Source organism: Neofelis nebulosa, chromosome 3, assembly GCF_028018385.1.
Source record: "Neofelis nebulosa isolate mNeoNeb1 chromosome 3, mNeoNeb1.pri, whole genome shotgun sequence".
Lineage (NCBI taxonomy): Eukaryota > Metazoa > Chordata > Mammalia > Carnivora > Felidae > Neofelis > Neofelis nebulosa.
Genome location: NC_080784.1, coordinates 106539597 through 106553936, shown reverse-complemented (window position 1 = coordinate 106553936; position 14340 = coordinate 106539597). Strand labels below are relative to the sequence as shown.

At 40.7% G+C, this 14340-nt stretch overlaps 1 protein-coding gene across 5 annotated transcripts in view; it reads right to left on the bottom strand.

Moving 5' to 3' along the window:
- Positions 1-10958, bottom strand: part of SEC24D (SEC24 homolog D, COPII coat complex component) — a 108205-nt gene extending 97247 nt beyond the window's left edge. For 2 of the 5 annotated variants that reach the window (XM_058721513.1, XM_058721517.1), the window contains exons 1-2: positions 8841-8971; positions 6520-6678 (exon numbers count right to left, since the gene is read on the bottom strand). In XM_058721513.1, coding sequence (XP_058577496.1) covers positions 6520-6637 — 118 coding nt within the window. In that variant the 5' untranslated portion in view covers positions 6638-6678; positions 8841-8971. Of the gene's footprint in view, positions 1-6519; positions 6679-7422; positions 7443-8092; positions 8199-8840; positions 8972-10938 lie in introns of those variants that run through there. The other 3 variants (XM_058721515.1, XM_058721514.1, XM_058721516.1) reach the window with 3 other exon arrangements.
- Between the last annotated feature and the right edge of the window lie 3382 nt (positions 10959-14340).

Sequence of the window (14340 nt, the reverse complement as noted above, 5' to 3'; positions counted from 1 at the left end):
TTTTTATTTTTTAAATATAATTTATTGTTAAATTGGCTTACATACAACACCCAGTGCTCATCCCAATAAGTGCCCTCCTCAATGCCCATCACCCACTTTCTCCTCTCTTCCATCCTCCATCAACCTTCAGTTTGTTCTCTATATTTAAGAGTTTCTTATGGTTTACCTCCCTCCCTCTCTGTAACTATTTTTTTCTACTTCCCTTCCCCCATGGTCTTCTGTTACATTTCTCAGGATACACATATGAGTGAAAACATGATATCTGTCTTTCTCTGACAGACATTTCACTTAGCATAATACCCTCTAGTTCCATCCACATTGCTGCAAATGGCATGATTTTATTCTTTCTCATTGCCAAGTAGTATTCCATTGTATATATAAACCACATCTTCTTATCCATTCATCAGCTGACGGACATTTAGGCTGTTTCCATAATTTGGCTATTGTTGAAAGCACTGCTATAAACATTGGGGTACATGTGCCCCTATGCATTAGCACTCTTACATCCCTTGGGTAAATTCTTAGCAGTGCTATCGTTGGGTCATAGGGTAGTTCTATTTTTAATTTTTTGAGGAACCTCCACACTGTTTTCCAGAGAAAACTGGACCAGTTTGTATTCCCACCAACAGAGCAAGAGGGTTCCCGTTAACGTATGATTTTTTTAACGTATTGATGGATTTGGTTTGCTAATATTTTGTTGAGGATTTTCGCATCTACATTCATGAGAGATATTGGCCTGTAGCTCTCTCTTTTTTTTTTTTTTTTTTTTGTGGTGCCTTTATCTGGTTTTAGTATCAAGGTGATACTAGCCTCATAAAATGAATTTGGAAGTTTTCCTTCCTCTTTTATTTTTTGGAATGGTTTGAGAAGAATAGGTATTAACTCTAGCAAAATTAGAGAAAGAAAAATGCCATATGATATCACTCATATGTGGAATTTAAGAAACAAAACAAATGAGCAAATGGGGAAAAAGAGAGCGATGGAGAGACCAACCAAGAAATAGACTCTTAACTATAGAGAACAAACTGATGGTTACTAGAGAGATGAGTGTGGGAGGACAGGTGAAATAGATGATGGTGATTAAGGAATGCACTTATCATGCTTAAATATATATATGTGTGTATGTGTATATATATGTGTACATACACACACACACACATATAATTTTAAATAAATAAAACAAAGATAAATTCCCTATTGCATGGACATGTAATGACTACTTTTCCCGAGGCACTGTGCCCGGTAGTGTATGTATATAAGTTTGCTATTTATTATAAGCCTCACCACTTCCATCACCCTACCTTATAAGTTCCAGGACATCAATATTAGTTCTTGCCTCTCAGCTTCCAGACCAGTGGTCCTCAATCAGGGATGATTGTTCCTCTGAAGACACATTTGGGCAATGTCTAAGATTTTTGGTTGTCAAGGCCTGGGGATGGGGATGGGTCAGGTGTGGATAGGAGGGGGAGTACTGGTATCTACTGAGTAGAGGCCAAGAATGCTATTAAACATCCTACACTGCACAGCACAACCTCCCACGACAAAGAATTAACTGGCCCCAAGTGTCAACAGTGCTGAGGATGAGAAACCCTATTCCAGAAAGCAGTGTGTCCAGGTCTGATGCCTTCTCCATCCTTTCTAATGTAGAATATAACTCTTTTTAAAATATACATGGGATTATGACCCTTCCTAGCTTAAAATGCCTCAGTGGCATCCTACTGACCTTAAAATAAAGCCTAAATAAAGTCTTAAGATGGCCCTGCTTTCCACTCCAGGCATACCCCTCACTGCTGGCACTCTACATCTCAGCCATGCTGAACCTCTTGCAAATGGCTCAAAAGTGCCACCTCCTGACCCCACTAAGCTGCCTCACTACCTGGCCAACTCTTACTCATCTTCCAGGTCATTTCTTCCAGGAGGATTCCCTTTATCCATAAGTCTTGGTTATGTGCCCCTGACATGTACTTCCATACCACCTTCCATCTCCTTTATCATACTACTACACCCCCTGTATTGCCACTATCAAGGTACTTGACACATGTCCCACTAGGTAAGTAAGTACTCTAAAGGCTGAGATTAGGTTTATTTTATTCATTGTTATATTGCCGCAAGTATTTTTCTCACTCAATAAATGTGTTAAATTTTACTACATAGCCCTAGCATCACACAATAGGCACAAATGGAGGTATGATCTGTGAGAAACACAAAACAAGAGTTAGCACTGCTCATATCTATGGTAGAACAGATACTTCAAAGAACCACAACTAGATCGCCTGTTATCTGCCAGAAAACCAATAAAAGGGTCACCAAAAGACTAGAAAAGAAGGCACCTGATGACTGAAGATTAGGACATCTAGGGTCACTTAGCCCAGAGAAATAAAGGCTAGGGTAATGTAGTAGCAGCCTTAAATAATTCAACAAAAACACCATATTTTACAAAAAGGTATATTTATAGAGTCTGATAGCCTGGTATCCATCTGAGAATTGAATAAGCAGAAAAAGGCTTAAATTGGGGCGCCTGGGTGGCTCAGTCGGTTAAGCGTCCGACTTCGGCTCAGGTCACGATCTCGCGGTCCGTGAGTTCGAGCCCTGCGTCGGGCTCTGGGCTGATGGCTCAGAGCCTGGAGCCTGTTTCCGATCTGTGTCTCCCTCTCTCTCTGCCCCTCCCCTGTTCATGCTCTGTCTCTCTCTGTCTCAAAAAATAAATAAACGTTAAAAAAAAAAAATTAAAAAAAAAAAAAGGCTTAAAGTGTGAAGGTTTTAATCCAACAGAGGAAGTTTCCTTGTTATTATTGTTTTAATACTGGTAAACACCAGAGTTGCTGATGAATGGAGCAGCTTGTCATTCACACACTCATTTAATGGGTACCTTCCCTGCTCCAGGCACATCTATTAAACTACAGTGTGGCAAATGGTATAGAGGCCTGCACAGATGTTAGAAGAACACAAAAGGAAAAAAGGACTTATAGACAAGCCTGAGAAAGAACAGTGGTCAGAAACATCTGTAGGCACAGCGCTTGAAGTGAGTCTAAAGCAGGAGTGTGGAGGACAACATGAAGGCATGGATCCACCTTCTGGTAGTGTGGAGTGCAAATGAGAGCACCAGTACAAACCAGACTCTAAATGACTAATGGCTTAGTACGATTGCAATAACAGGTATGATAATTTGGCAGATGAAAAAAAGAAAATGGGTAAATTAATGAAGGTCTATGGAGCCTAAAATTCAATCAGAGGCAATGGGAAGCTATAAAAGGTTTTAAGAAAAAGAAAGGCAAAATCCCTCCAGGGGCACCTGGGTGGCTCAGTGGGTTGAGTTTCCAACTCTTGATTTTGGCTCAGGACACGGCCTCACAGCCCCACTTTGGGCTCTGTGCTGGCAGTGCGGAGCCTGCTTGGGGTTCGCTCTCTCTTTCTCTGCCCCTCCCCTGCTCACATTTGCATGTTCTCTCTCTCTCTCTCTCTCTCTCTCAAAACAAATAAGTAAGCTTAAAAAAAATAAATATCCCTCTAGCACAGGACTGGATGGTCTGGAGAAAGGCAGTACTGAAGATAGAGAATGGTTAAGAGACTATTTTAGTAATCCAGATGAGAAATGGATGGCTTGAACAAGACGAGTGACAAGATAGAGAGGAGGAAGCAGGTAGGAAAGAGGTTTACAATTTCCCCAAAAGAAATAGGGAGGGGGGCGCCTGGGTGGCTCAGTCAGTTAAGCATCCAACTTTGGTTCATGATCTCACAGCTCGTGGATTCGAGCCCTGCATCAGGCTCTGTGCTGACAGCACTCTCTCTCTCTCCCTCTTTCTTTCTCTCTCTCTCTCAAAAATAAATAAACATTTAAAAAATTGTTTTTAAAAAAGAAATTGGGAGGACAGTTGGATTGAAGAAGGTAAAAGGGAGAGAATGTTTTTAATAGTGAAAATTTCTAATTTGGATAACTGAGTGAATGATGATGATGCTGGGTGAGATATGGAATGCCAGGGAAAAGTAGGTTTTATGAAAAACATTCTGAATTATTTTGGATATGATGAGTTCAATGTGCCCACGTACACAGGTGGGCAATTGAAAATAAGAGTCTGTAGCTTAAGAGAGACATATGGGCTGGAGAAATAGATCTGAGAGATTAGTACTTCATATGGAAGGTTACAGCCTAGGGAAATACCTATAGAGTGAGAGAAGAGGGGTGATGACAGAACAAAGAAGGAGAGGGGTACCTCGCTGGCTCAGTTGGTAGAGTATGTGACTCTTGACCTCAGGGTAATGAGTTCAAGCCCCAAATTGGGCATGGAGATTACTTAAAATTAAAAAAAAAATAAGAAGAACAAAGAAGGAGAAACAGCAATACTGATGGTCATATAGAAGGGGTAGGGGACTCCTTAGAAAAAGATGTCCAAAAAGCCACCAAGAAAAATAATAAAATATGGTGTCACTGGAACCAAAGGAGAAGAGAGCTTTATACAAAGAAGAGCCATAAGCAGTGTCAAATTCAAAAGATGACAGGAGAGTGTCTACTGCATCTGGTGTTAGGGCCACTGATGACCTTGGTGGGAGAAGGGGAAGAGTGGATGGGGCCCAAGCTATGGAGCAGACTACATTGAGCCATGGAGGGACTGAGAGGCAAGGATGGAGAGTCACTGAGGAAAGCAAGTAATTTCTTAAAAACATGGCTGTCTTGAAGAGAGGAAGGAAGAGTGAATGATACTGAATGTTCTACTTAGGTGTGTATTAGGGTTTGTTGTTTGTTTTCTTGAGATACTTGGGTATGCATCCTCGCTACCCCACCAGCTCTGTGACCTTGGATAAATCATAGTATACCAGCCATTCAGTTTCCTTAGCTGCAAAACAGGGCTAATCTATTGCATAGCATTGTGTGAGGATTAAATAAAATAATGCACGTAAAGCTTTTAGGACCAGTTTTTGATACATGGTAAGCACTCGAAAAGAGCAGTTTATAATCTTCATCATATACAAATGCAGAGGGGCAATGAACCACCAGATAGAGAGAAACAAGAAAAAGTTCCTACAGGATCCAGATCTATAAATATTATGGGGAATATTGGTTCTGGACAAGAGGGGGATGCCTCATCTGAAGGTTTTTAAAAATTAGGGGCAGACTAAATCACAAGAGTCACTTTCCACAGGAAATTCAGTCTTTAGAGCATCTTCTGAAACAAACTTTGTGTGGCTGCTGCAGTCAAGCCTCCCTACAGGGCATTCCCCAGCCCTCAGTGATTTGCACTCCATACACGCTATCCAGCAGAGCCCAGATTCTACATATCCGAGTCAGTCCTAGTGATCCCCAAGAGACACTCACTGATTTACACAACGATTTGAGATGAATTCCTCAGCATTCTCTCGGAATTCCTAATAACTGTCTTAAACAAATATTTTTAGGAAATTTGGGGCCATTAGACCTGAAACAAGCTCTTATTAGCCTCACCCCTGACCCTGAAACTTGGGTCCCTCAGAGCAGCCTTTTGATAAAGGGAGGTGGCTTCATGGTGCCAACTTCCATCAGAGCAATGGTAATCCCACTCCATTAATGATTTCAATCACTAATTATTTCAAGGTAAGGCCATGTTTTTGTTATTATCACTTTGTAATCTTTGACATACGAATCTAATCATATTTTTCCAATATCAAGCCTGATTTTTTATGATTGCCAAAAGCACTTTAGTGTATGTATATACATATATAATATATACAGTATGTACGATATATATGTACATATTTAATTCGGTTTTTTATTAAATGTTTAAATAACCCCACACAACTGATTAATAGCAAGAACAAGTCTAACAGTAAAAACAAAACATTCAGGAGCTTCTTTGTTTTAATCTATTTTTTTTTTAATAATCAAAGGTCATATTATTTTTTTAATTATTTTTTTTTTAAATATGAAATTTATTGTCAAATTGGTTTCCATACAACACCCAGTGCTCATCCCAACAGGTGCCCTCCTCAATGCCCATCACCCCCTTTCCCCTCCCTCCCACCCCCCATCAACCCTCAGTTTATTCTCAGTTTTTAAGAGTCTCTTATGGTTTGGCTCCCTCCCTCTCTAACCTTTTTTTTTTTTTCTTCCCCTCCCCCATGGTCTTCTGTTAAGTTTCTCAGGATCCGCTTAAGACTGAAAACATATGGTATGTGTCTTTCTCTGTATGACTTATTTCACTTAGCATCACACTCTCCAGTTCCATCCACGTTGCTACAAAGGGCCATATTTCATTCTTTCTCATTGCCACGTAGTACTCCATTCTGTATATAAACCACAATTTCTTTATCCATTCGTCAGTTGTTTTAATCTATATTTTAAAACCAAACTCATTGTATTCCAAGCAATAACCAAACTGATGATGCAGGCTTCTTCTATAATATACTTTTCCAAATAAGCCTATACTCTCAAACCACTGCATTATATAATGACCATTCAACACTCCCAAAGCTGCTCTTTCAGAATGTCTTAAGTCTCTGAGTACTGAGAATCAATAATCACATACAAGCCAAAATAATGCACTTTACCTGGTGGAGAACCTGCATGAGATGGGTCCACATAGTGTCCATAATGTGGTGGAGAAAGACCTATTCCAGGCTGGGACTGAGAATAGGGGGGTGTAGCCACATATCCTTGTTGACTCATTATGAAAATATCATTCCAAGGGATAGCTCTACAAAAGAAGCCTGCAAAAGAAGAAAAAAAACGTCAACAAGAGAGTTTTGAGTTACTTAATGCTATTAAAAATAAGAATGCCGTTAGTAAATATTTACAATGGTTTGAGGAAAATATCAGGTGCACGAGACGTCTTCATATCACACAACATATCATACCATTATCCCCTAAACAGGCTCTAATCATAGCTCTATGTAACTCAGTAACTCGCTTCTATAGGCAAATTCTCAGGCACAAAATATGAATAACAACTTGCCAATCACTTTTTCTTTGGAAGAATGAACTATTTCACAGATAGTCTCCTATGTTTGTGCCTTTGGTTTCCATGGCCCTGTTTCAGCGCAAAGCATGCCACTGGCAATAATCACAGTCATTCAATTCACTGACCAGCACAACTGCCAGTGGTCTGCAACCAAATGTTTTTTGGCTCGTGTCATTTCAGTGCTATCCTAATTAGTAATTTTCGTTAGGCAGTTAGGACGAAGAGAGATCAATAGTCCAACAAATATAGCAGAAGATAAAGGAGCGGATAATGGACTCACTCTGTGAGTCATGAAATGACTAAGGCAGGTTGCAGCCTACAACAATTTGGGAGTTGTCAGTGGTTTCTCATTCAGAGATGACAGACTCTCTTTCTAATTTAAATATCACACTTCTGAAAACATATGCACATATATTTAAGGAACAAAGAAAAAAAGCAATTTCATATATGTTCAGGCAACACACACACACACACACAAATGTAACATACCCACCTTGATTCTACTCAGAAGCTAAACATCAATTTGTTTTAAATTTTCCATTTTTTCCAGGTTTCACAAGACAAGAGACATTTCACACAGAACTACTGTCAAAAAATCTTTTGTAACAAAAAAGGCTGTGAATCCTAGCAAAGGAAGTAGGCTTTCACTATAAATATACTAATACTTAGCTGTGTGACATGGGATAAGGTGAAGAACCTCTCTGGGCCTCAGGTCCCTCTTACAAAATAAAGTTTCTAAAGATTTGGCAGATATAAAACACTGATACTACGATTTCTCTCCGGTTTCTTTTACCTGGCATAGAAATACCCTTCCTGTTGTTATTTTACGATACTACCTTTTAAGGTAAATTTCGGTGATACCTGCTAAGCCTTGAAATAGACCTACATTCAGGAAATGTCATTCTTTATTCGGTTTCATTTTCCTATTAAACTATGCGTTTCCAAAATTAAAAGCACCAAGCGAAAATATCGTAAGATCGCTTTCCTCTCCTCGGAAGGAAAGAACTGCAGAGAGGAGAGACAGGAAGAAGCCTGCTGGTCCACTTTGTTACTGACAACACTTTTTTCCCTCCTCCCACTTCAGCAGAGAGAGACGTGGCAGCCTGAGCTTTGGTCAAGCTCATCCAACCAAGCACATTTCGGAAGTCAGCAGGAGCACACACCTACGTAGCAGCCTGTTGCTGAGTGACGGAGAGGCAAGGCCGGGATGTTCACTCCGAACAGCAGGAAGCAAGCAGTCGGGTCCCTCTCTACTGGTCCTGACAGGAATTTGCTTCCTCACGCAGCCCGGTTTGCCACGTCAAACTTCCTCACACAGCACCAAGTTACAGAAACCTGACTCAGCTTCAAGCGGCGACATGGCAGAAAGCCACTTGGCAACAGCAGGCCTAGGATCAAAATCTGGGGAGCCCCAGGCCATTGTCACTGGTCAATTATCGCTGAGGTGTGCCTCTCACCCTGGACCAGGTTCGGATTTGGACAAATTGGTTGCACTCTCAGGATGTCCCGAAGCTTGAAGATACAGTTGCCATTTTTACTATCAATATTTCCGATATTGCCTTCCTCCAAAAAGGAAATTAAGTTGATACGGAGACAAGAAAACCGCTGGCAGTGTCCCTGCAATCTTGGGGCTGGTGAGGACTCTAAGCACGCAGTCCCAGCATCCCAAGACAAAAAGATGGGGGCGGGGGCGGGTAAAAAAATGCCCACGCCCACCCACCCCACCCCCATTATTAAACTGCACGAAAGGGCTGTACGAGCTAAGTATGAGGTCTCCTCCGCTGCCCTGCCACAGCTTAGCATCCAGTCTCCCGCCAACCCCCATCCCGGGCCCCGCACCGCACCCTGCTCCAGCTGTGCCTGGGGAGGGGCTGTCCCGCCAGAGCGTAGCTAGGCAGGGCGAGGCATTACCTGTTCTGCTCCCGCACGCCTCTGAACTTCCGAGAGCCTGCGCTCTGCTCCTAGCGCCAGCTGCCCCCGGTGACCCTGCTCCCGCTGCGGCCGCTGCTCCCGCGGCGCCTTTCCCCCGGCCCTGTGTCCCCACAGGCTGGTCTCGCGCACAGAGTTGCAGCTGGGCTGGGAACTGCCACGTCAAACACTCTCCCGGCTGCGCGCCCCCAGCGCCGGGGCTCAGACCAGCTGCCGCGCACCCGCCGGCGCACGCGCACAGACGCGACGGAGCGGGGCGGGGCCGGAGGCGGGGCCTGGCCGAGAGAACTGCCGGAGTTTGGGCAGCCCGTCCTTCCTTTTTTTTTTTCTATTCGCCTCTTTCTGTGTGTTTTGTTTGTTTGTTTGTTTGTTCCCCTATAACAGGTCAAAATGTTAACGCTGTTGATAAATCAGTGTTTTCACAGCGGAGCCGTGTAGGAAGGCGGGAGTGCGTAATGAGGGTTCATTCATTCTTTCATTCAACAGGTTGCAGCTTCAGCTATTCATTACTTATTACTTGAGTAACTGATATTGCAGGTATTGCTTGCTAATACTGGAAGGTACACGATTCAAGACTCCGAAGAGATGAGAGTTTAAAGGCGAATCTGGCACGTGTACACGGACAATTTGATGACGCATTTGTGCAATGCACTACAGAAGAAGGAACGTCCGAAGCAGCTTGGCAACGCGTAAAATAGGTAGACAAAGATGTCCTAACTGAAAAGTGTGGTAAGAGGTGCCTTCATTGAAGCTGAAATTGCTAGACTTCTGTGTATTCCTTCAAGGAATGTCTACAGATTCATTGTGAAGGAGAATGATTGAACCCACCCCAAACAGGAATCAATTCATACATTAAGGACCCAGTGTTTAGCTTACTGTGTTGTTAAGAAACAGCTGAGAAAGACAACCTATGTGAGACCTGGGACTTGACTTCTCTATCCAGCCTTAAAAACTAGGACCATCTCGCTGGTTTCTCACAACGCCCCACTGCTAGATAGAAAGGCCTTCAGTCAACCCTAGGTTTGGTATAGCTACCAAACTTACACAAAGCAAACCAAATCAGTGTTTTGTTTTCAAAATATGCTTTTCTCTGGACTACAAGAAGATAAAGACTGCTTGACAAATCCCTTTACTGATGAAATCCTTGGGCAAACATTTGCATGGGTATAATGCTACTGCTGAAATGCTACATGAGTTTTTGCAGGCATTTTAAGTTATTCCAGCATGGTGAAGTCTAATGGTCTCTTTCCTACTTCTCCTTTTTCTACAGCTTTAAAGTGTGATGCCCTGCCCATTGGTTAGATTTGAAAATCTACAATAAAAATTTTGTTTTAAATTTGTTTCCTGTATTCTCAGTATAATGAAAATGTTTGATGAAGTTTAGGAAGCTTTGATCTGTGTTGAAGCAACACAGCTTGTAAGAGCAATAAAAAAAGTTGTCATATCACAGTTATGTCACAATGTAAGAAACAGTAGTCTCTCAGAGATAGGAGAGCTGATTCCTATCAGCTGGTTGGCTTGTTGCCTCTATAAAACCACTAAATTTTAATTTGTAAATTCTTTCTAACTCTTTGTTCAGGGATACCAGACAAACAACTTGTGATTTCAGTACTAAGTGTTGAATTCCTAAATATTTAAAGCTGGAAGGGATTAGATATATGGATAAGTCAGTATTCAGTGAGAAGTGAATTCAACTTAATCACTTATAGATTAATAAACCAAATTTCAGAAAATGAAAATAACCTCCTAGTCTTTTAGTTGGAAGTCATGCCTTCTAATTGTATTTCAAAGTAATTTTTACCTCATTTTTCTTTCTCTTAATATTACTCTGATTTGCTCTTCTCTATTAAATGGTTTTGCCTTTCTCTCCTGTAACTGCCTTATAGTTACGCTTTCAAATAACTAAGATATTAATAGACCATACAGTTCCACCAGTTACTGGAGTTACCAATCACAAATTTCTTTTCTTATGAAACAGACTTCTGGTTTCAGGCCAGTTTCCCTTCTCGTGACCTTATATACCACCCCTTTAGTGACTAACTTCTGACATTACGCTTTTTGTAGGATTGTTGGCCTTTACCAGACAGGAGGATCAGCCTGGATTCCCAGCCTTGGTCCAAACTACCCCACTGTCACCTGATGTCAGCCTCTGATGTTCCATGTATAATTAATGTGGTCACCCTGGTAACCAAATCCTAATTGAAAGGTGAGGTCACAGGGAGTGTCCATGTGCTGGAGTTCTGTGTTCTTTAGGGTCTTTCTGTTCTAAATTTATTCTTATTTATTTACTTTTTAGTAATCTCTTCACCCAACGTGGAGCTGGAACTCATAACCCTGAGATCAAGAGTCACATGCTCCACCGACTGAGCCAGAGCCAGGAACCCCTCTGTTCTAACTGTAAAAGAAAAAATAAAGAAGATAATCGATGGTGCAAAAGATTGTATAGAAAGAGAATGAATTACCTGACAATACTCAGGGTTCTTTCTGTTATATATATCCTTTGGAAAAAAACTATGCTGCTCTAAGCATTTATGTAACTTAAGAAATTTGGAGTCTCTGGTTGAAAAGCTACAGTTTGAAGAGGATTTATATTTTTTAAAAATGAAATAGCCAAGACTTGGACTGTATTAAACATCTGAAAACACAATAAATAAGGCCAAATTAAATGGTGGTGGGGAGAAGGGTACATGGTAGGCTAACTTGAGCAGCAACCAATAACAGTAACAATACAGTTTAAATGATCATCAAGAGCCAGACGCAAAGGTACTTCTGGAAATTACTTCTTTCTCTGTTTTTTTTTAATACCAGTTTTATTGAAACATAATTAACAATTCGCCCATTTAAAGTATACAGTCCTATGGGTTTTAGTATGTTTACAGAGTTGTATAGCCATCACCACAATTAATTTTAGAATTTTTTCATCCCTCCCCAATAAACCCTGCCCATTAGTAGTCACTGCCTTTTCCCCACTACCCTCCCATTCTACAACCCTAGGCAACCACTGGTCTACTTTTTATCTGTAAAGATTTCCTATCCTAGACACTTCATATAAATGGAATCATATAATACATAACCCTTTGTGACTACCCTTTCACTTAGCATAATGTTTCCTTTTTTTTTTTTTAAGTTTATTTATTTAAAGAGAGACAGAGACAGCACACGTGGGGAAGGGCAGAGATAGAGGGAGAGAGAGAGAATCCAAAGCAGGCACCATGCTGCCAGCACAGAGACCAATGCATGGCTCAAATCCATGAAACTGTGAGATCATAACCCGAGCTGAAACCAAGAGGTAGACACTTAACGGATGGAGCCACCCAGGTGCCCCTAGCATAATGTTTTCAAGGTTCATCCATGAAGTAGTATGTATTAGTACTTATTTCCTTATTGCCAAATAATATTCCATTGTATGGATATAACACATTTCACTATCCATTCATCAGTTGATGGGCAGTTAGGTTGCTTCCCCTTTTGGCTATTATGAATAATTTCGTGAACATTCATGTACAAATTTTTGTTTAGATATACATTTTTAATATTCTTGGGAACTTCAAATAAACAACGTAGTTTCAACGTAGTTTTTGGAGCAGTCTGGCTTCAAAGGCTGTGCTCTTAGCAATTAGGCAATGTTGCCACTCTGTATGAGATTTTATTTTTAAAATAAAAGAGGCAATATCACCCCCCATACAAAAAGACAATAACAAAATAATTAAAATTGAAATCTCTGGTGACAATGTAACTTACCAAAGCTGATTCTAGAAGAAATATTTTTTTAGAGTTAAAATATAGAGTTACCATATGGCCCAGCAGTTTCACTCCTAGCTAGAATTACTTTGCTAATATCTTGAATATCTTGCTCTGAGTGTGCTGCATTACTTATGTCATCAGCCATAGATTGGGCAGTGTGACATCACACTGCCAGGTCAAGTTGACTCAGGTTTGAATCCTGAAACTATCACTCACTACTAGCTATATGAGTTTTACTTATTTAACATTTATTAAGCACTCACTATAAGCTGGATGCTGTACTAAACACTGTGGATATGAAGTTGGATGAGACACTGCTCTAGCTATTAAAAGTTCATGGAAGAGTACAGGGATTGGCAAACTACAAAATCTGGCCCACCTGCTTATTTTTGTACAGCCTGCAAGCTGAAAATGGTTTTTATTTTTTTAGATAGTTGAAAAAAATCAAAAGAAGAATAATATTTCGTGACACATAAAAATTATATGAAATTCAAATTTCGATGTCCATAAATAAGGTTTTATTGGAACACAGCCATGCTTTTCATTATTATACTCTCTGTGGTTGCTTTTGCACTACAGCAGCAGAGTTGAGTAGTTGTGACATTTCCCACAAAACTCAAAAAACCTAAAATATATACTACCTGGCCCTTTAAAGAAAAAGCTTGCCGACACTTGGTCTGGTGGGACCTATAAGTATGGTACAGTGGATTAGAGTTCTATGAGAAGACTAAGTTGCCGTGGGAAAATGTAAGAAGAGACATTGAGCCCAGACTTGGAAAGTGAGAGATATCTCCCTAGTGGAGGTGGCATCTGAACTGAGTCCCTGAGGACAAAAATGAGTTAGAAAAAAAAGGAGTGAGAGGTAGCAGGAATGAAAGAGGGAAGACAAGGTATCTGGGGCATTCAGAGGTGAGATGGTCTAGTACAGCTCAAAGGTGGGGTTCTAAAGGAGTGAGGAGAGGAATGAGATAGATAGATGGATAGATAGATAGATAAATAGATAAATAGATAGATTCACCTCTATGAGATCAGGTAGGTGGGCTAGGCTAGCTCTTGAGGGCCCTCAAAGGCTCTGGAGAGGCAATGAAAAATTTTAAGCAAAGGAATGATTCAATGATTTTTTTTCCCCAGAAATCAATCTGGCAGACAAGGGATAAGGCTCTGCAGTCAGACCAAGTCATGACTTCTGTTTCTGCCAGTTACTGGCTATGTGTTCCCTCCCCAAACTTCAGTATTCTCATCAATAAAAATGGGAGTAATACTAATCACAAAATTTTTTGTAGTAATTAAAGGAAATAATGCAGGTAAAGTACTTGGTACAGTGTTTGGCACATAACACATGCTCAATAATGTTGTTATGGCACCATCAAAATAACTATCATTATTAACAGCATATCTGTGACAATGGAATTAAGAAGATAAAGTCTAAGGATGAAACCCTGGGGAATCCTGTAATGAATGCACATTCTAAGCTTACTAACCTTGGTGTACTCGTAAATTTTGGATATTACATTCCTCTCATTGTTATCATGAACATTTAATGATATGAAACAAAGTGTTATGGAACAAAGTAAAAGCAGAGCAGGGTGAGGGGGATTGGGAATGCCAAGTGGGTGATGGGTTGGTTTATGTGGGATAATTAATGATTGTAGTACTTCATAGAGTACTTAGGGTAGGGGTCTGTGGTGCCTGAAGGCATGCCACTCAGAGCTCCCTCCAAGATTACCTACTCCCAGGC